This window comes from Glandiceps talaboti, chromosome 20, assembly GCF_964340395.1.
Source record: "Glandiceps talaboti chromosome 20, keGlaTala1.1, whole genome shotgun sequence".
Taxonomy (NCBI): Eukaryota; Metazoa; Hemichordata; class Enteropneusta; family Spengelidae; genus Glandiceps; species Glandiceps talaboti.
The window spans coordinates 885,001-908,680 of NC_135568.1; the positions used below are offsets into that span (position 1 = coordinate 885,001).

A 23,680-nucleotide genomic window follows, 5' to 3' on the forward strand; every position below is an offset into this window, starting at 1 on the left:
TTATCCGAGAGATATCGTGGCTAAAATCTTGTATGAAGAAGCTATCTCGCTCAGCAGTAAGAACCCAAGCAGTTCTCTGAATGAGATAAGAATCGTGGTATATGATAAGGACTATGCTACTCGTAAGGTAAGATTAATTATAGCAGCACACTTGTCTTACTGCTAGACGTTCGGGCTTTCTTCCGATACGATAAGTGAACGAAGTTCGCAGTGAGGGCTTCCTTGGGTGTTCACCCTCGAAAGCGACCTATGGTCGCTTATCGTATTGTTTCGGAAGAACATCCGAGGTCTAGCAGCTAGACTAACTTGTCACTAGTTTGGAAATAACCTGAAATGAAATGAAAGACTGGATGTAGCTGTCAAAGGTATTCAGAGTTTTCTTGACTTGCCCATTCGTACCTTTTGCTAGATGTTGTACTAATCAAGGTACACAAGCAAACAATAATCCTCTTCATAAATGATACAAGTTGGAATGCTTCGGTTTAGTGAGAACACACTACTGCTACATAATTACATATTACTTATAGACGAGAACCTCAAAGTTACTTGACATTGAACTGAAAGTACAATAACGTCTACTTGGGATTTGCTATTTCATTTATATCATAGGCATTCGAAGAAGAAATGCAGCAATTCATTGGAACATCAGAGAGTGATGTCGGTATGTATGACATTTTCTGATTTCATGATTTGAAAATTCATTATATTGACAACTTTGTCACCTCATGTAATACTATTACGTCACTAATACCCATATTTGTTGTAAACTATCCCTCATCATTAGATCAAATGAATTCAGTAAATATGCGAAAATTCAATCGTTACTTTTGCCCAACTACAGTGATTAAGTTGTTTAGTAATTATGCTTCTATAACGTATTATTACCTTTAGGACGAGGACCACCTGTATATACTGATTTTGATAAGGCTAAGAAAGAGATGAAAATTGGTGATATATGTTTACAAGTTTGTCAAGGAGATATCACAACTGAAACTACTGACGCCATTGTGAACAGCACCAACCCACAATTAGATATGACAAAAGGTATTTGTATTTCAGTTTCCAACCTTCAATGTGAAGCCCAACTATTTCCTTCAAGTTATGTTGTCAGGATGAAGACCCAGTAAAACAAGTTTCTTCGACTTATTGCTTAGACAAGGCACACGAGACTGGTATGTCTTCCATTGCAATGTGAAGCCTATACTAAATGGTCATCACACATTGCATTACTGCATGCATTGCCATTGAACATAACGTGTATTTCTGTACTATGTATTCTGGGATCTTTGTTTGGTAAAGATTGCAAGAGAACGAGATAAGAAGAGAAACTGAAACTTGTATATCTCCGCAACCAATGTTAACCATTATAATTTATATATGGTAAATGTCGTACGAGCATTGTTGAAGAATTGTTTGTTTGTTTGTTTATTTATTTATTGAATGTCTGTTTTTTTAAAGGTGGCGGTGTTCAATCAGCCATTCACAGGGCAGGAGGAAATGCTATTCAAACAGAATGTCAACAACTGGGTGAGTGTAATCAATATGGATTGTTACTATAGAAACAAAATTATTGTTTATCTCCCAATATTGTTGTCTAACTTGAAAAAGAAAAGAAAAGTGTGTGCATGTGTCTGTCTGTCTGTCTGTCTGTCTGTCTGTCTGTCTGTCTGTGCATATGTGTGTGTCTGGCTGTGTGTGTGTCTGTCTGTGTGTCTGTGTGTCTGTCTGTCTGTCTGTCTGTCTGTGTATGTATGTTTGTATGTATGTATGTATGTATGTATGTATGTATGTATGTATGTATGTATGTATGTATGTATGTGTGTGTGTGTGTCTGTCTGTCCGTCCGTCTGTCTGTGCTTGTGTGTCTGTGTGTCTGTGTGTCTGTGTGTCTGTCTGTCTGTCTGTGTGCCAGTGTGTGTGTCTTCCTGTCTGTCTGTATGTATGTATGTCTGTCTGTCTGTCTGTCTGTCTGTCTGTCTGTCTGTCTGTCTCTGTGTATATATCTGTCTGTCTGTCTGTCTGTCTATCTGTGCTTATGTCTGTCTGTATGTATGTCTGTCTGTCTGTCTGTCTGTCTGTCTGTCTGTCTGTCTGTCTGTCTGTCTGTCTGTCTGTCTGTGCCTGTGTGTGTGGGTGCCTATCTCTCTGTGTCTGTCTATCTGTATCTATCTATCTGTCTGTATCTATCTATCTATCTGTCTGTCTGTCTGTCTGTCTGTCTGTCTGTCTGTCTGTCTGTCTGTCTGTCTGTCTGTCCGTCCGTCCGTCCGTCCGTCCGTCCGTCCGTGTGCGTGCGTGCGCGTGTGTATGTATGTGTGCGTGTGTGTGTGTGTGTGTGTGTGTGTGTGTGTGTGTGTGTGTGCGAACCTGTGACATTGTCATCTCTTAGTTATCTCTTGTTTAGTAATTTAACCATATCATCATTTTCTGACAGCAAAACGTCATGGTGACTTAAAGCCTGGCAGTGTAGTAATGACAACTGCTGGTATTCTAAGATGTCAGAAGATTATTCATGCTTTAGTAGGAGAGAGTGCATTTGCCAACGCAATCTATGAAGTGTTGAAGTTAGCTGAGAAGGAGAAAATGTCATCAATTTCTATGCCCATGCTAGGAACAGGTAAATAACAGAAAAGTCAAAGTTGATTACAGTACAAACACTTCTACACAGACATATATATATATAATTTCACACTTCAGACACTGCTAAGCAGCCAAAGTCTCAAACCTATATTATGTGTCCTCAAGACCGTGACGAGTATTCCTAATGTCAACAAAATATTCTAACACAATGTATAAACAGATAAATTGCTATCATTCCAATTTGTAAAAATTGTAATCTCAGTTACAATATATCTTTTGTTTTCTTTGTAGGAGAGGTTGGAGTAAACCCAAAGCTTGCATCAGACACGATTCTTGAGACGATTGGTGATTTCTTTGTACAATGTAAACCAAGGTCACTAAGACTTGTACGAGTTGTCATCTTCAAACATTCTATGGTGACTGTATTCCAGAATTCAATGGAGACTGCTGTAGGAGGATCAAGAACGGATTCTAAAAGTGTGATAAAAAGATCACCAGGTAAAAGTGTGTTTTCTTAATAATTCATGCTTATATAATAATCTGAATTTTGTTCAAGCAACCTATGACCTTACATTTGTATGGCCAAAGTTATTGTTAAACGGTCACCTGTTATAAAATGATAACCAAACGACCGTAGACAGCTACACGTTAAGGAGATAGTCTTACTGTCATCTCAGAATTCTAATTAAATTACTGGTAACTGATGTTCATTAAATGAGAATATCAAAACTACTTTAATAGACAATTGTTCCAACGGCTTCATCTGTAAGACTTCATGTATTCCTACGACCTCATGTATTACAAACACTGGTATTTGGCTACCTCTGGCAAGAGTAGAGATACCATATGTCAAAAAAGAAGAATATTGGACTCATTAATTAGGAATCTCGGCTCACCGTTCTATCTTTTCTCATACTGTCTTTTAGATGCTGTGAGTTCTGTTTTTGCTGCTGCAGTTGATACCATGGCCCATGCAGAAAGAGTACCCACATCAAAAACACCAAATCGACTTATCCTGAACATCTATGCGGAATCAAAGGATAATATTGATAATGTTGTCACAAAAATAGAGAAATATGCAAAGGAAGAATTTACAGAAGAGGTAAGTCATCTAAAAGTACATGTGTAACATTATTATTGCTATGCAGAAAGACGTCTGTCTGTCTGTCTGTCTGTCTGTAATTTAGATTTCATATAGACAAGCTTGCTTTTGAATCATATTCCCAATATTATTTGCAGGGTGCCCCACAAACATTCACACATTTTTAAAATGCTGCGTTTTCACGATTTCTGTGTATTGAAAACGGCATATACAAGTCCGAACAGCTGAGGATTTCATATTTTTAAAGACCCCATCTTATTACAAAGTGACTAACTACTTCTTTACCAAAGACGTTGTAACATTCTGTGGTTTGTATTTATATCATGTTGTTAACGATATCAATATTCTCCTTCATTTACATATACAGGTAATAGAAAAAGATATAATCAGTGAAATAACAGACAAAGACCTGATTGATGTGATTAAAATGGCACAAATACTTCACGTATGTATCCTAAATAATCGTTCTATAATTTTCACAATCAAACTTTTCTTGACTTTTGTATTCTATGATACTCACAAAACATATTAGATTTTAGCTCAGTTGCCACATGCTACCCTATCTAACCATGCACGTAGTGATGTCATTACTGTATCTGACTTGGAAAAATGATATATACATACATACATGGAGATTTGATGGACGCTTTCCTTTCAAAGGAGAACAGGGTTCAAACGGTTTAATATCGAAATTTCATGCCACTAATATCTAACGAAGGGTTTCATTTGTTTAGCCATTCAGTAGATGTACATATTCAAGCATACGCGTTGGCTATGATCTAAGAATGAAGACAAGATAAAACTTAGCAGATAATGTGTAACTAGAAGTGACAATTTCATTATGATTTTGTTCAAGGTGGAAGTTGTCAAGGATACGTCTACTAAACTACGTATCAGAGGCCCCATTCCACAGGTTATCAAAGTGCTGACAGAGACAAATAAATTAGTAAATGATTTTACTACGAGAATTGTCAATGAGAAGAGACAGAAAGCTTTGGCACAGACTGTCAGATGGCAATTCCAAATTGGTGACGACTACGAAGATTATGATGAACACATAACGGGAATTATTGAAATGGCATACGAGGATAAGAAAAGAACAATTGACTTCAGAATGAAGGGAAAAAAATACAGAATTGACTTTAATAAATTGACAGCGACCGATGTGAGTGACGCGTCAACAACTGTTAAAGTGAAGAGACATCAGAAAGAATGTAAGGAAATTAACGTGTTGTATTTTGACTTTCAGGAACTTAGTTACTCGCACATCCACACACATGTTGTATCACTTTACCAACCTCTCTTCTCTTCTCAGCTCAGACTGACTGACTGACTGACTGACTGACTGACTAACTAACTAACTAACTAACTAACTAACTAACTAACTAACTAACTAACTAACTAACTAACTAACTAACTAACTAACTAACTAACTAACTAACTAACTAACTAACTAACTAACTAACTAACTAACTAACTAACTAACTAACTAACTAACTAACTAACTAACTAACTAACTAACTAACTAACTAACTAACTAACTAAGTGACTGACTAGTTGACTCACTGACCTAATTTCTTCACCCATACACCATCACCCTCCCACCCTCCAATCAGCAATGCATCCACATATCATTGACTATATGAAAGACTTATAAGTTCTTAGAAGTTGCTGAAACTCCTGAACTTTAAGGAGGAATAGCAACTCATTGATTGACTGGCTGGCTGACTGACTGACTGACTGACTGACTGACTGACTGACTGACTGGCTGGCTGACTGGCTGGCTAGCTGGCTGACTGACTGACTGACTGACTGACTGGCTGACTGAGTCACCCACCCACCCGCCTGTGTATCACCTCTATGTACGCCGGTGGAAAGCCAATCTGCAGACAATAATTCTCATTAAATGTTTACAACGCAAAGGTATATATATATAATTCACCTTCTTTCTCGATTTAATTCCAATAGCATTGACAAGGGTACAAGCGATCCGATGTCCGTATTATAAATTATGCCGCGAATTCGTGAATACATTGAAATTGCAAGGTAAGATAATAATTTACTCCATGTTATCAACTATTTTTTTACATTTTTTTAAAAATACATTTTTTTTATATTTTCGTCTAGGAAAATTATTTTAAAAAGTAGGAAACTAATTGGCATTTCTATATTGTTCTATTTAGATACTGCATTTGATCCAGAAAAGAGATTTGATAAATGTTTCTGTGGAGATTGCCATAAATCTCGAGGAGACAAGTTAGTAACCAATAGAGGGCAACCTCCAGCGAAGTATTCTCTGCCAATAGGTTGGGCCCGCTTTGCCTTAGAGTAAGTAAAGGGCAGAAAATAAAATTGATGGGTTTCTGAAGTTATGACAAAGGCGTTTGATAAGTGACGAGATATTTATTAATTCGTCACAACACAACTTGATATATTCATATAGTGAATAAACTATCACACCATTGCATATTATGGAGAACTTGAACGTAGTACGGTTACAATGTATATGTCCAGATACCAGACTTTGTTATTCGTTCATTCAGTGATGTCTAACATAACCACGTTTTCATTATATTTCTTGTATTAGTGTTTCGAAGCACAGACTGCAAACTCTCCGTGTAAACGAGAAATGGCATGTGGCCTTCCATGGTACAGATGTAAAAAGTATTGCTCCAATTATTGATAATGCTACCCTCCTACTACCAGGTGAGTATTCATGCAACATTGATCAAATGACATCTTGCCAGTTATTTCTCGACTAACAAGCGAATACATTATTGACGAAGTCATTGGTTTTCTTATTAAATGGATCGAAGCAGATGAAACAGTAGATTAATTGTCAGATTAAAAGACATAGATAACCAATTATATGAATATGATTGAAGAGTCAATGAATTGATGACGGGGGGGGGGGGGTGATGATGGATGGAATTGATAGGTAGAAATGTTGATAGAGGGAATAGCCGAACGAAATGAGACAAATTCACATACACACACACACACACACACACACACACACACACACACACACACACACATGTAAACTTAAATATTTCTGCCATGTTCATTATAAGGTGACGTAATTCTTGGTGGCAAGAAACTAGCTGTAAAGGATGGACACTTTACAGATGACAGACGACCAGCGGGATTCGACATTAGGCAAATATTTGTAACTCCGACTATCAAATATGCAGGACATCCAGCCTATGCACACCGTTTTCCGTGAGTAGTTTATACAGTTTGGTAAAAACAACAACAAAGGGGCGTCAGACTCAAGCAGATGAATAAATAACATTGTACGAATAACCGGTGTCGTAAAAATGGTGTAAAATAAGTGGAAAACCGCCTAAAAAGGAACAAAAATTAGCGGTGGAAAAGTAGTAGTAGAGGAAAAAGTCGTGGAAACGGTAAAACTAGCAAAAGCAGTACGTAAGTGCATGAACGTTTTCTGAAAACACAAGCATTTCACAAGTTGTAATGTTTATAAAAGGAAATACATGTTGGTAAGTGGAAACAAAACAATAAATCAAATGCCAAAAATAATAAAAGACCAGAAGACCAGGGAACTTACAATTTTATAAGTTGTATTGTAAGTCTTGGCTAGTTGGCCGATTGAAAATAACAATATTATCTTCGTGAGATAAATTGAACTCTGGAGTATATTAACCTGTTGTGGAGTCACCAATCTTCTAGTAAATGTTTTAAACAAACCAGAAATCTAGTCTTGGTTACACATAGTACTATGAAGAGCTGTCCTTTCAGACACCCTAATATGATGGTCCTAACAATCCTGCATAACTTACTAACCATGATTACAATATAAAATTATTAATATTTACACGAAGAAGAATTTTGTTTTGTTTTTAGATACAAAGATGCTCAAGGAAAGAAACATATTGCAAGTGTAGCACTTCAGTTATGGATTCGACCTGGTAGTTACGTGATAGGGAAAGAAACAGTTGGAGCAGGAACAACTGTCATAGACCCAAACTTCAAAAACAGTGAAATGGAATGGTCCACAACAGAACGGTCGGGTGTCGTTCCGTATGGCTTACTCGTCAGGGTAGAGGACACCTAGTAATCGGTTTAACAATGTACCACGATAAATGTGAATTCAACAGACGTTGATTCTGAAAATATTATCATTCACAGAGAATGCTGTCTAAATATCCATTCTAATATATTATCACGGGCCTTGACTAATTCAACATACGCAGGAATAGTAAGAATTAACAATGTGTAGCAAGTTCATGAAACGTATTGATGAAAAAGAAGAGATGGATGACATCAGATTATAATCATTCACTTCGCAATGTATTACAGTTTAGAAACAAAAGCAGCGGATTGTATTTTGTAATGCATGTATGTATGTATATTTGTATGTATGTATGTATGTATGTATGTATGTATGTATGTATGTATGTATGTATGTATGTATGTATGTATGTATGTATGTATGCATGCATGCATGCATGCATGCATGCATGTATGTATGTATGTATGTATGTATGTATGCACGCATACATGCATGCATGAATGAATGAATGAATGAATGAATGAATGAATGAATGAACTAGTAGGTTAGTTCCTTTTAGTTTTGTTTGCGTATGGGGGGATTTTAGAAGAATAGTTGACACTAGTTATGAATAATTATAGGTAGTTGTTAACCATCTTTTATTGACCTTGTACTTGAACTTACACATGAAAATATAACACATGTAATTGTAAAAGCCAAGGAAATCTCCATCCAATATATTTTACACAAGATTTTCAGACGATATTTTTTACCGAATTACATGAAGGCCTTCTTAGCGAAGGTGTTGCCTTTCGTTTTGTCACAGAATAAGACTGGTCTTTCAAATCCAATATTTAGGCCTGCATTGTAATATCAACAACACCAATGATAACAATATCATCATCAATAAAGACAAGTGAATAAGAGAAGTTGTGTCTTTCTGTGTGCTCCTTTACGACTCTTACGACTCGATACTATTTATGTACATAATCTGGTCAATGAACATTTCAAAGACGGGAGAACACTTGGCTCAATATATATGTCGTCGTTCTCGTTATCATCATCATCATCATCATCATCATCATCATCATCATCATCATCATCATCATCATCATCATCATCATCATCACCACCACCACCACCACCACCACCACCACCATCACCACCATCACCACCACCACCAACAACAACAACAACAACACCATCATCACCATCATCACCATCATGTCGAGCTAACGGGCACTTTTGACTATTTTACTTTATTGACCTTTTCTTCGTTGCATGGTTGCCATAGGGTTCGTCGATTTATATAAAGGTATCGTTCCAAAGTGATAACAAAGATTGTAGCGGGACGCTCCTTTGACCTTCTTCCGACTATGGTTCTCAGAGCACAACTCTATGGATTGTTTCTCGCTCTTTCCTTCAGCAATGACCACTGAGTATGCAATTGGTTGACTTGATGAGATAATTCCCCAGAAGCTAAGATGCGCTGCAAATATTCAGTGTAATTGACACTGTCACTGTACTAGAGATGTTTACATTAGATAAGGATAAATATTCGAAAAGGTGTCTTTTTTCAGTTTAATATACACAATCAGAAGAGACAGGAAGAGAACAAGTGTTTTTTATATTTCTGATTCAATCAATCAATCAATCAATCAATCAATCAATCAATCAATCAATCAATCAATCAATCAATCAATCAATCAATCAATCAATCAATCAATCAATCAATCAATCAATCAATCAATCAATCAATCAATCAATCAATCAATCAATCAATCAATCACAACAACGGAAAATATAAGGGAGCCTTCAGAATTTACAAGGGGGAGGGCCGGAGGAAATCACACATTGTCTGTGAAGAAAAACATCACCTTCCCCCGTTCTCCATTTGTAAAAAGTGACCCTCCCCTTTGTCCCATTTTGTAAAACATGACCCTCCCCATGACAATTGCATATACTGAACGTTAATCAATATTCCCATTATATGTATACATACAAATTAAATGATTTTGACTCTGTATTAGAAAGCAATATTTGTACATATAAATTGACAAACAGTAAAAGACTGGCTAGTTACCTTTCTCTTATAATCATACACAATCTAGTAAGTATCTAAAACATGCTTTCCAAGTTGTGCGTACTCTGTCTGATCTAGTCACTTGTAACAGTTCCCTGATATCATTGTCATCATCATCACCACCTTCACCTTCAGTATTGCCATTATCAGTGTCACTTTAATCTGACTCACTGTTACTACTTGGGTCAGTACATGTATCTATAACATTTAAAAGTAAATCATCATCATCATCATCATCATCACCACCACCACCACCATCACCACCACCACCACCACCACCACCACCACCACCACCACCACCACCACCACCACCACCACCACCACCACCACCATCATATTTTAACAACAACATTCACGTACAGTGTGAATGACAAGGTGAGATGCGTACACTCAACAAAATACATCGTTTTATTAAAACATTTTCTTACAATATAAGTTATGTATTTTCATTTTTGTATTTTGGCATGTAAAATACTCGTAAATAAATGTTTATTGCGGATCTTACTTTGACATCTCAAAACACACAAAACAAATTGACAATAATTGAATCTTACATTTGGTCACAAAACTACGGCTTGTAAAATGTGACCCTCCCCCAAAACTACGGTTTGAAAAGTGTGACCGATTCCTCCGGCCCTCCCCCTTGTAAATACTCAAGGCTCCCTAAACATTCATGGGTTCAGTTGAAATATGATACATGTTCGAGACTGTTGTTTCTTATCTCTAAAATGTCTGTCACTTGAGTGGGTGTTTCATTTTTGTAATGCATAAAATTGCAATTAGTCGTTGCAGGGATGTACTGTTTAAGGACCAGTAGCCATCAAAAAACCCAACTGACTGTTCCATAGTCTCTTGCCGACTACTTTTTTAAAATTGTTTTTGCTTCAACCACTATATATCAATTGTTAAGCAGATTCATGGGTCTCTCTAGTATTACCACATACTTCTCCAATTTTACTTGCCACTTTTAAAAAAGTTTAGCTACATCCCTGGAGTCATCAAATTTCAACTGAAAAAAATGGCATGTGCATGGCATGTTAACTGCTAAATTTATACAATCACAATCACAATAATAATCATAAATGTGTTATATGTGTTATTCAACCATAAATCTATGAATCTGACATCATAATCATTATTCCTTGACATCATCACATTATCATTGTTTGCACAACAAACCAAGAACATCCCATTACGACATGAGGATACCAGAATCACATCTTTTGTGGAAAGCCTTGTGGTTGTGTTTGATTTAATTTAGTGTTTTGATGTTGCATAGTTGCATCAGCATCGTATACACCTTGTGTGGTAATGGTAGGAATTGAACCAATCGGTTGGTAGGCTGACCAAATTTAGTTAATAATTGAATGTGTTAATTGACGTTTTAAACAGAAATCGTAAAATCTGCACCAGCACCGTGTGTCTTTCTGTCGATGATAGGCTTTCTTGAAAATGATTAGGGTTTTCTTTTTCTTGTGGAGCTTCAGATCTGTACTCGTGAAAGTGGAGAAGCCAAGTTGAAACGATGGCCGGAAGATCAAATCTTGCAATGTTTGAGGAATTGCATTGCGAAATCCCCCACCCCCATTTCACAAGTGTGCAGAAATTACCGTAAAAGTGCATAGGGAGAAATGTACCATAAATGCTTACTTTTCGAGCAAAATCTTCATTTTTCCGAGCCGTGATAAAAAAAAATCCCTAATGGTGAGAGACCCTTGCACGAGGGCGCTGTTCATTTGAACTAAATTCCTAGTACGTGTTGCAGGTGGTATTAGGTTGTTGAGTGTGAAGGTACAAGGTACGGAGAATTGCTAAGTTTCTATGGCTGTGCTGACAATAAAGTGGACCATTGCAGCTCTGTTTGAGCTGTCGTACTAGCATAATAGACGACCTGTTGGAAGCATAAATATATTCTCATCACTGTGCATGGTCACTGTGTTTATATTTGCTGTAGGCTACCGCAGTACAAGTGAACATTACAATCAACTATCCTATCAAAGTGAAACGTAAGTTAAATACTTTTCTATAAAACACAGCGTTGTTGTGGCGGCGCCATTTCTGTACTTAACTCCTGAGGGCTTATGGCATAAAACTGCAGTATATGAAATGTGAAACACCGCAAGAAGTTCATTGAGTTATGGTATTCAAAAATATATCTCATAAAATCCTTTGGAATGCAAAGTATTCATTGTCGATGTTATAATGGGCTCGTTTATTTATGTATCAAAGTTTGCAAAAATAGTCGAACTCTCCAGGTAACGGCATTTACGGTGTATGACGTATCCTCAAGATGGCGGCGTCAGTAACACTCTGAATGGCTGCTCACAGGCCACATTTTAGGGTATATTCAACCCACTGTAACTTTCGACAGAATCCACCATTTTAGGCACTGTAGAAGCGTAGACCTCAACTGATATATCCTTTTTCGTGCCATTAAAATCGATTCAGGAATTTTTTTTATAGGTATACTGATTTTACGGCGATTTCGTGAAGCATACTTGGCCCCCGGAAATTTCCGCCCGGTTTTCTCTCATACCGATGCGAGCGGAAAGTTTACAAATTTCACAAAAAGAAGGATTCATATGTGCTTTAAATGACATGGTAAAAAAATAACTGGCAAGTTCCTTGTGTATTTTGGGGGAATTTTCGATAGAATTTTCTGTAGAAAGCGGGTGCTTTGACCCGGAAGTTGAAGCTGTCCTCATTTGACCGGCGTCCTTCATGATCTTATCATTTAATATGGCCGTATAATCTAATTTATGAGGTTGCGATGTTAGTGGTTGCGATGTTGGCAGTGGTGAAATAAATAGTAAAATCACCACAGTAACTTTTTTTCTGACCTTTAACCTTAGGTGTTGTGGCATATGGGGAAAATACAAAAAAACCATAGCATAGTTATTGTATGATTAACTTAGGAGAAAACGTGAAGTGATTTTTTAAGGATGGCTGGATTTGTCCTTTTTATTTATTTATTTATTCATTTATTCATTCATTCATTCATTCATTCATTCATTCATTCATTCATTCATTCATTCATTCATTCATTCATTCATTCATTCATTTATTTATTTATTTATTTATTTATTTATTTATTTATTTATTTATTAACCATCCAACAGGCATTGCCCAATAACAGGAGGAAAGTTCAGTGTTAATGCAGGAGGAAACCGGAGTATCGAGTACCCGGGGAAAACCTGCATTGTTCGGTAGAGTCAAACTGAACGACACTCTTCTTACTTACAGCGTGGTAAATTTAATCAAACCCAGCTGGCACCTGGCGGGTTCGAACCTCGGCTGCAGATACTTAAATAAATGTATAGGTTAAAATATACTAATTTGTGGAATGTCTAGCAGAAGAAAACTAAAAATGTGCTATGCTCTTTTAAATTTGGACAAAAATTATAACTGTAAATATGAATTGGTAAAATGCTAACATCTATATTGCACAGAAAGTACCAAACAATCGAGCCTCTTCTCGAGAAGTTGCGAAAATAATTAGTTTGACCAGGGACGTATATGTTTATACCTACCTGGTTTGACATTATTCAACAGGGATGTTTGTATAGCTAATGTTGTTTGGTTAACGAATACCTCGGGTGGCCAAATTCTGTGACTGTAGACGACGTTTATTGACAGGTAAACATAAAAGAAGAAAAATAGATTAATGAGTTACTAGATTTAAAATCAGATCAATATCACGTGACCAGCGAGACCGTAGGTTATATACACACTCTGGACTGTGATGAAAATCATCTCAGACTGGTACTTAAACGACCCAGATAACTATCTCTTGTATATATCTGAAAATGAATTTCTATGATTCACAACAGAGTGTTATGATGCCCATATTTTGTGAATGTATTTGTTTAAAATTAATTTAACGGCTTGGCCGAGAGAGATGTCTTGGTCGAGAGGACGTATTTAAATTAATGAAAGGTATACGTTACATGTGCAAAGTAGGTTACATTTGAGAGCGCCCTCGTTCGCCCAGGTGAAGATGTTCCTGGAATGCAAGATGCAAATACTTTAGCCAGATGTTAAGTCACTATATAAGAGAGTACAGCTCGAGATTTCAGGAGAGACTGGAAACATCCAAGTGGACAAGACTTGAAGGGAGACATCCATTAGAATCGGAGTACTTGAAGGATGAAAGCATGAAATGAATAGCGGAGTGCAAGACTGAGGAAAAGTGGTGAAAGTTGAAACTTACGGCTCTGAAGTGCTGGATGGAAAAAGGTACAATTTTGCCTCGTCGGTGTATTTGCATATTGCCACGTCAGTCAACTGTACATGTGTAGCCTTCTAACGTAGACAATTCTCGGACTTAATCTATCGTACAACTGAACTATACTGTGAACTCCTTCGAACTCATTGACGCTTTTCCAAGTTACTGTTCTGCGGCGAACCCTCGAAATTACACTAAATTTTGAATACACTGTGCTCTCGACCAAGTAAGGTATTTAGTAGTGATACTTGTAAACTTTATTTCATTCTTAGCCATTTATTTGTGTAAATAGTTAATTCATTTTTGAGGTTGCAGTAAAATTCCTTTCTTCAAACTTCATGGTGTACACTTTGGTAATTTCTACCGTAACAAGAGAAAATGTTCAGAACGTGCAATAATGTCTGTACCTAAGATATTATCATATAATGTTTTGTTGTGTTGTTGTTGTTGTTGTTGTTGTTGTTGTTGTTATTATTATTATTATTAGTAGTATTATTATTGTTATTGTTTTTTGGGGGGCACCCTAATGATAGACTCATCAATGCAGGTTTCGAGAAGGGTTTGGCATGCACTTGAAAGTTTAAATGAAAAAGGGTAATAGTGGGGATAGTTTGTACTTTTTATTTCTCACAGTTTTCTATCGTATGCTATTAAATCTCGCTCAAAAAACAGCAACTAACCGATGTAAAAATCCATCGAACCCCTCGGAGAAATTTACCAGGCCCTGACTTCCGCCATTTCCCCTCTGTTTACTGGCGCAGAATAAGACTAATCGTAGACTGAACATTTATCACTTTTAGGTGAAGTGTGGATGGACGGAACATCATTGTATGTATTCAAATCAAATGTCCACATGAGTGTACAGCGACCAATGTGTTTGGCCTACCGAAAGTCAGTCATTTGAGTCACTCCACACCCCTGTGTGGAAATAGAACTGTCTGAAGATGTACAACTTTTTTTTTCAAGTTTTAAACATTTTTTTCCCAAAATGATTGATAATTATAAAGGCCCATTAGTATGAAGGCCCATTAGGGACATTTCCAGAAGCAACAAGAAAAATTTATCTCGAGATCGGGAGATACTTTATCGAGATAACGAGATAATTTCTCGAGATAACGATAATTTCTCAAGATCTCAAGAAAGTATCTCGAGATCTCGAGATAGTTTTTTTTGTTGCTTCTGGAAATGTCCCTTCATAGATAATAATTTCGGTCAAAAAAAGTTGAAAACAAGTTGAAAAAAAAATTTGAAAAAATTTGAAAAAAAATTTGAAAAAAATTTGAAAAAAAAGTTGAAAAAAAAGTTGAAAAAAGGTTTGAAAAAAAGTTGAAAAAAAGGTGAAAAAAAGTTGAAAAAATAAAAACGTTAACGTTAACGTTAAATAAAACAATCTCAAATAAATGAAAACTTGTTTGAATTAAATAATGTTAACATGGAATGAAAGTGTGGACTCCATCGGAAACAGTTAAAATTAGTTTGTAACTTTAATTTTGTTGTGTCGATTTTGAGAGCACTGATATCAGCCATCACAATGTTATGTATGTAACAACATGTACAGTTGTCAGTGTTTTCGCCAAAGCAAAGTGCGTGGAAATGTTACAAAATAACTAAAAAAATATGTCATTTTGCTGTCACTTAAATATGTAAATATCTCATTAATAGTTTTCTCCCAGTGCTCAGTTCAATGGAGATGACTTTTTCCCATAAACTTTGGGTAGTTTTTCAACGAAAATATGAACGGTATTCGGAGCAAAGAAGTGTCTTAGATATAGGACAGCGCTTATAGCTTTTAGCTGTATCTCTACGCATCCAAACATAAGCTTAGATTGCAAAGTGGTGCCATGAACTGCGATCGAATCCCGGGATCGAATTCGAAAGCACAAAATTAACTTTCAACTTCCAAGGACATTGTTTGAATACCAATAATGGGTGTTATTTGTTTTGCAGTGTTTATTCAATAATAGCAATCGTAGAATAACATGACTCTGTCCGAAAACTGCGATAGTGAGAGTATGTTACAGCTACAAATACAACCACGTGATTTCATTGACCAGATTTAACTCATAAGATTTCCATTCACATTTTATTTCAAGGTTAAATTTTACTCGTCAAACCAAAACAACAGTGAAGTAGTAGACTAACCATAAAACGACAATAGAAAGATGTCATCTGGCGATAACGAACCTGCGTCTGTATTATTTGTGTACGTTACTTGGGATAAGGACAATCTCTGCCTCCCGGGTTTCCATAGAGATGCGATCGAAAGTTTCCTTCAGATAAAACGAGAAGAAGGCGAAAACCTGAAGGTTTATTCAACCGTGCTAGATGTAGAGGTTACTGAAGATCAACGGAAAGACGCCGAAAGCTTTGGTGTGACATTAATTCCAGCTGTAAGAGAAGAGAACCTGACACCAGAAGGAGACCCAATCGAAATTCGATGGCTGTCTTACCCAGAAGCATATTATCCCAAACTTATGGAATTGACAAACGTGCGATATGTAGTCGGTTACGCTCCCAAAACTGCCGATGCGGCAATTAAAATCCGAAAGAAAGTCTTTCCGAATGCTGACCTTTTCTTCTTCAATCACTTGTCTCCGGGAGACCCGTACCTGTCAGTGCCAGATAATGAACGGTATAAACTAGGAATGAGAATGCTTAGAATGGCCAGTGAGGCTGATGCTATGATATCTATCGGTCCGAGCATTTTCGAACATTTTCAGAATGAATACAGAGCAAAATATGGTAGCAAAGACCTTTCAATTATTCCCCATAAGGAATATTTACCTCGGCCTCGGTGTGATTTTTTCGATGATATAAAATCACCTGATAGCGTTTCCACACATGTCGTGTTAACGTATGGACAAGTTGATAGTCCAGCGGCACTAGACAAATGTGACACCCTAATTTCATCGATCGGTGAAGTTGCAAGAGTTCGGAAAAAGGTCTCTTTAAAGCCACCGACATTGACTGTTCAGGGAGTTCGACCACAAAGCGACAGAATATTAGTTGATAACTTGACTCAGAGATTAAACACAAAATTGATAACTCCGAGACTCTGTCCTGGTCATTCAGCTGATGAATTCCTGACAAACATTCAAAAGAGTCACATGTGTGTTACTGCAGCCTGTCACGACGAATATGGAATGAATGGTTTAGAAGTAATGGCAGCGGGTTTACCTCATCTTATTCCTGATGACTCGCAAACTGCAGCGCTAATTCAAACACACTTTCGTAAATATGGACGCAATTGCATAGTTGAAAATTGTTGCAAACAGTGGCAGGAGAAAATAATGTACATCATGAACAATACTAGCATAGCTTTTAGAGAAGCTGCTGAACTGAAGGCAGACTTCAAGGAAAGTAAGGCGGTGAAAGCCAGTCATGTGAGATTTGCATCATTATTCGCAACAAAGCCAGCGAAGCCATCAAAACATGAAGGTCCCGAGACACCCCTTGAAGGTAAATACCAAACGTTATTTGAATACCTAATTAGTGATAAACTACACAAATACTAATCGTGTTCAATACCAAAATTGTTGATAACAAGAGCTAAGATAATTATTTAATAAATTATTATATTATAAAGTATCATCTTAAGACCTGTTTATTAATGTTTTGATCATATGTCAACAATCTTTCAGTATCGGTAGATCTTGATGGAAAACTAAAAGTGGAAAATGCTGAACTTGTAGAAGGGACGTTACAAGATTCTGAAAGAGTTGTTGTCATCAAATACTGCCGAAAGCAAGTGAAAAGGAAGGCTGAAGAAGTGGCGTCCGATGAAGAAGACTGTGAGCGGATAAAGAAAGCATGTAAACTGGTAATCGGGCCTGATGTACAGGTATCACAAATATCACATGGGTCTCTCACCATGGCCGTAAAATGTCCCAGCTTGTTATATCTTTATAGATTAGAAGCAAGTTGTAAATCTGGAAGGCTTGCCCACGAGCTGGAACCGTTGTTGATAACTGCTGAAATGAGAAAGGAGGCTGCCAAAGTTGGGCTACCATTACAACTTCAAGCTACATACAACAAAGACAAGTTTGCAATGCTGGAGAAGCTCTTCATGTACGGTAAGCTTTGCACAATAATTATGCAACCATCCCACTCCCTCCCTCACAGTCTCTAATTTATCACAATTGCTCCAGGGAATACGATTGAAACTAAAGTCTGAATAAAGCATGCTCTGAGACTTGATGGGGTTGCCTTGGGCAAGTGAAAATGGATTAAAGGGAAGGTAAGGTGCAAGTTTAATTTGCAGGGATCAGGAAATTAAAGCTAACTTATACCAATAGTAAATTACTGATGAGTATCATGCCGCATAAAACTTGTTGAGGCAGACAGTTCAATTCAAGTACAAATACCAATTCCAGTTTTTTATTGCGTTTAGTTGAAAGCTCTCAATTTTAATTTCAAGGTACTGATATTTCGGTTGGTAGTGAAAGTGGTGAAATGTATGCAGGAGGAGTGAGAGAAGACAGTCACTACTTTCACCTGGTAATTATCTACTTTATATTTTCACCCTTTGTGGTATCCTGTAACAAATCTAAGGAGAGATAAAGAAATTATGTATTGGATATGCTTGATTCAAACAGTTTGAAACTCAAAATATATAGACATATAAGGTTTATGGTGAATTTCGAAATATTCAGTGTTCGAGTTCTAAGCCACGCTTTTGTAAGCTTATTTGAGACATAGAAAGCCCAGTTGCCTGAAACAATGAATATACCAATTTTACCACTATAAGCCCTCAGGGACCGAACACTTGTTTAAATGTTTATCTTTCGGACAGTTCAAATGCTAGTAGCCTCGTTTTGAACAACTAGTATCAAATGTCTGCGGATATTATTAACTGACAGTGTGTATATTTTAAGGTCGAAGAAACTGGACAAAATCCTGAAGTAATGCCTGCACTGAAGAGACATACAATTAAAGACTCGCACGGTACACCACAAGGTGAGGCCATTATACTTGAATTTATTGGATTCAGTCTTAAACGGGCGAAGCCTGGGGATTGCTATGTTGGTTGCTGGTCATTTTGTGTCACATTGATATTTTTAAGGAATTACTGCCTGGATTATTTCATGTCTCTTTTTGATCACTTTTTGGAGACGCCCTCAATTTTCTTGGAACATTCTTCACTCCCGGCAGTTGTACACTAAACGTGCTTGTTGGCATCTGATGCATAATGGTATTAATTTAGAACGATACTAATTTTATGTATAATTTTCGTTACAGTACTGGCAACAAGAAAGCTGTTATATTTTGAAGTAGAAAAGTCATCAAGTTTTCATCCCTCAGATATCGAGAAGTACTTTTCACTTGTACACGGCGCAGAGAAAACTACACGACTTAAGGCCAAACATCATGATATAGTACAAGTAACGGTAAAGATGTCAAAGAGAATCAAACATGTCCTGCACTCTAAACCTGAAGTGTTAAAATTGCTGGGAATCAGGAAACACCGTGTGTCTGATATCAAAGACATGTATAATACTATCTCAGGTATGGTACATTGAAGTTAACTTTTGACCTAGCTGGCAGATCATGTAACTATACTAGAATCACTCCCATATCTCCACTTGTACCCAGAATCACTTGGACTTTAGCTTAGTAGGTACACAGATTTATATCCGAGCGACGTATATACTAAGAAGCAGAGCAAGGCACTTAGCCTCTGTTTCATTTTCTCGCCTCTTTGGACGTGCCCCGCTCCTCCCTGCTCTAGCGTAAACTCATTTTATTTTCATTAATATCCAAATTTACATAATGCATATGTATGGCTGAATAATTAATGCAAACCATATTAAGTCTTCAGGAAGAGTTGGCATGTTCTGTATGACCAGTCCCAATAACATTCATTCTGTCTGTCTGTCTGTCTGTCTGTCTGTCTGTCTGTCTGTCTGTCTGTCTGTCTGTCTGTCTGTCTGTCTGTTTGTCTGTCTGTCTGTCTGTTTGTCTGTCTGTCTGTCTGTCTGTCTGTCTCAGTCCGTCATGTTCATTCACTCTGGCCCTGTCTATATACCCCTCCTCACATCCATCCCTGTCTCTCCCCCACTCACCTGTCCCAACCTTGGCACAGTATATGTCAAACGTCCTCTTAATTAGTAATCGTGAGGTTTCAACATTGTATGTGTACGTTAGAGTAATGGATATTGATCTTATTTCTGAATATTTCATCTTCAACTTAGCTTGCACTCAATATCCATTCTTTGTATGTGACTCAGTCAGATAACATACTTTGCTCTTTCCCAATTCACAGGACTGGACGAACAAATAACCAAAGAGGGAAAACCCATCGCAACCTCCAAGAAATCCTGCAGCTTACTTCTTGAAAGTTTACTGCCATTTCAAGTTCATCCTTCGCAGTTTAGTCATGGAGTCATAAGCTCATTGGAATCTTTAAATTCCCTCCGGAAGCTCCAATCAGATGTTGAAGTGCTAGAAATTCAAAATGAAATGTTAGAAGATAAGTGCACACACTCCATCGATGCGATAGAGAGAAGTGAGAAAGTTTTAGTCAAGCAACTTGCTGATATCAATAAGGAAAGAGGAAAGGTCGAGCAGTTGGAAAGTGAGGCAAAAGAAAAAGAGCAGCAAAATTTAAAACTTATGACTGAAGTCGCCAATCTTGAGGAAAAACTAAGTGGATATAGTAAACTGCTACCATCAGAAATAAAGAAACAAAGTGAACTTGAGACAGTAGCAGAAGCTGAAGAAAAGGAAACACCCTATTCATCAGATGACACTAAAGGTAGGCATAGTCATGACTGTCAGACAATTATAACCAATGTCGTGCAGTAATTTATTTTCTTTTGTATTATAGGTAGTCGTTAAAAATAATCATATTCAGAAAGTAATTCTGAGGCAGACTGCATATTAGCACCATATTAGCCTAAGATCTGACGATACATGACAAAATTAATCAAACTAGGAATAATATCAAGTGATCATGACAGGTAAAGGTTCCACTTCAAATCTCAAAGGAATGGAAATGTTTCTAACTATACGTCACTGCCATAAGTAAGAAATGATAATCGTAAGCTGGCAAAACACACATTGCAGGTACACATCGTGGCGAGGAAAACACAAATCGCGGAACGTATGTACCAGTTGTCAACCGTACGTAAGCTTCTTTTAGGTACCACTGTGACGATTCATTGGAACTGTGTCTACGAACAAACATACATTGGCTAGACTTATGGCTACGAAAAACTCAGTTAAAGGTTTTACCTCTTCCAGATAATTCCCCCCCCCCAAAAAAAAAAATAAATAAATAAATAAATAAAAATAAATAAATAAATAAATAAAAAATAAACGTACAGGTATAGGCATTCCCACTATACCCAATTACTAGTAGTTTAGATGGTATTATCTCATATTTGATCGATTTCAATTTGGTTATTGTAATTTTCCAGATCTTAGGCTAACATAATGCTAACACGAGGCAAGTCTTAGATTCATTTTCACCATGACATCTTAATCTGCTTCTGAATCTGATTATAAGGTTAGATTTTTAAATATCAGTAAATTTATAGCAATATTTTATTTCTACATTTTTGTATGATTGAAAATTATTCATATTTTAATCACGAGAACCAATTATAACTTCCTATAATATTTTGTAAGGTTAGAAAGGTATGTTGATTTTTAGTCTCCATGTTCTTTCAGATGTGTCCATCAGTACAATCAAGGCCAGTGGTTTCAAACAGAGCACTAGTCGAGAAACAAGAGAGAAGAAAATTCCTACACCAGAAATTAAAGGTGCACCAAAAGAAAAACCTAAGGTGTCACCTAAACCATATAAAAGCAAAGGACTAAACAAAGATGAACAGGATACAATGTTTTCTCAAGAACGGAAAAATAACCAGCAACAACAACAGCATCAACCAATAGACACTGATATGTTGCCACAACCCAATCAGTCAACTTACCAGCCAGGAATAATGCCAACACACGTGTTCCAGGGTCTGAAACAACACAACGAACCTGAGCCTCAGTATTCAGGAACAGGTCCATTCTGGAGGACTCCTTGGACGCACCAACAGTACTTGCCATACGCACAAGGCGGAGACCAGAATATGGCTTCTATGCCAAACTGGCCACCACCTGCACCTGGTTATGCATTACCACAGTTTGCGAGAGAGTTGTACAACGAACCACACAGTGCAGCAACCCAACGATACAGTCTACATGGAGAACCACCAATGTATCTAGACAGAGGGCATCATGGTCATGAAGATGTATTCATTGGAAATATAGGTCAGAAAGACCAAGGTCGAAACTTACAAAATCAACCCAGCAGATTGCCTCGTGATCAGTATCAGGACTCCAAAAGAGTTTCAGAATATAATGTTCAAATACCTGACCCAGTGTCACCAAAGGAAATTAAATTGAAACGAAAGAAAAGAAAAGATTCTTGTAAGAATAAAACAGGTAGGTTCTAAATAATATATTATATGGATGTATTTGCTTACAATTTTTTTTAATAATTATATATAATCCCATGACATCAGCGTTAGTTGTCAATCTCGTATGATTACGCAGACTACAAATTCGAGCCTACCGACTCGAGCATTTATTATGACGTAAAAACTAACATTGTTGATTTCGTGGGATTACCTATTCATCACATAATTAAGTTTTTCCACATATTTTTGTATAATATTGAATTTTACGAACAATGCATCGTTTCATCGCACTTTATTCTTCATCGCATATCAAAAATGGCATCCGACGGCTATGCAAACTACATAATCGCGTGACTTGTTGCGAGGTCAAGCTTATGTACAGGTTATATCATGCTGTGGTTTCTCAACCAAAATTATTAGTTATAGCCTTGCGATGTACACGTAATATCAAATTGAGTTTTAAAACGAAAGTAAACTTTGTCGACTTTTGTTCCGTCATTCTAATTATATTCTGTTCGGAGCTGTAATGTGTTTTACATTTTGAAAGTACATCGTTATTACGATATCTTGGTCGTAGCGTAGGATTGGCATGAGCATTCGAACATTTGAGAGAAAAAAGTTCGGTATACGTAGAACAGGGGTGATATGGGTTTTTGATCTGCCCTGTTTGACGTCACACAGGTGAGGATTTGCATGTGTTTATGTGATAATTTCAAAAAAATTATGGCAATATTCAATTTCTACATTTTTGAATGATTGAAAATTGCCCATATTTTAATCACGAGAACCAATTATAATTCCCCCATAATGTTTTGTAAGTTTGAAAGGGTAAACTTATGTTGATTTTTATTCTCAACATTCTTTCAGATGTGCCCATCAGTACAATCAAGGCCACTGGTTTCAAACGAAGCACTAGTCGAGAAACCCTTGAATTATATTTTGAAAGTCGACGCCGTTCAAGTGGAGGTGAAATTACGAACTGCTACATCAAAGATGATAACACATTTATAGCTACATTTGAAGACCCTGAAGGTAAGTTTGTGATCAGTTGTCTAATATACAATGTCCCTTGCATAGCACTGTATAAATTGCATTGTTTTGCCATTTTACGAGAGAAATGCATACTTCAGACCATTTCTTCAATTATTCATTAATCGTTATCTTTCGAGAAAAATGTACAGTTATACATCTCATACAATATGCATATGGATAGAGGTATTATAGTTTGCATACTGTTGTTCACGACTAAGTTTCATTCTGTTTT

The 23,680-nt window shown here is 36.9% G+C and overlaps 1 protein-coding gene across 1 annotated transcript in view; it reads left to right on the forward strand.

The window, feature by feature from the left end:
• LOC144450416 (protein mono-ADP-ribosyltransferase PARP14-like) overlaps nt 1-8,043 on the forward strand; it is a 15,720-nt gene extending 7,677 nt beyond the window's left edge. Inside the window, exons 12-25 of the mRNA XM_078141013.1 lie at nt 1-127; nt 610-661; nt 892-1,044; nt 1,459-1,527; nt 2,435-2,617; nt 2,872-3,078; nt 3,507-3,682; nt 4,050-4,127; nt 4,539-4,896; nt 5,651-5,728; nt 5,866-6,010; nt 6,270-6,388; nt 6,757-6,904; nt 7,550-8,043. The exon at nt 1-127 is cut by the window's left edge and continues 95 nt beyond it. Coding sequence (XP_077997139.1) covers nt 1-127; nt 610-661; nt 892-1,044; nt 1,459-1,527; nt 2,435-2,617; nt 2,872-3,078; nt 3,507-3,682; nt 4,050-4,127; nt 4,539-4,896; nt 5,651-5,728; nt 5,866-6,010; nt 6,270-6,388; nt 6,757-6,904; nt 7,550-7,760 — 2,104 coding nt within the window. The 3' untranslated portion in view covers nt 7,761-8,043. The remainder of the gene's footprint in view (nt 128-609; nt 662-891; nt 1,045-1,458; nt 1,528-2,434; nt 2,618-2,871; nt 3,079-3,506; nt 3,683-4,049; nt 4,128-4,538; nt 4,897-5,650; nt 5,729-5,865; nt 6,011-6,269; nt 6,389-6,756; nt 6,905-7,549) is intronic.
• The last annotated feature ends 15,637 nt before the right edge of the window (nt 8,044-23,680 follow it).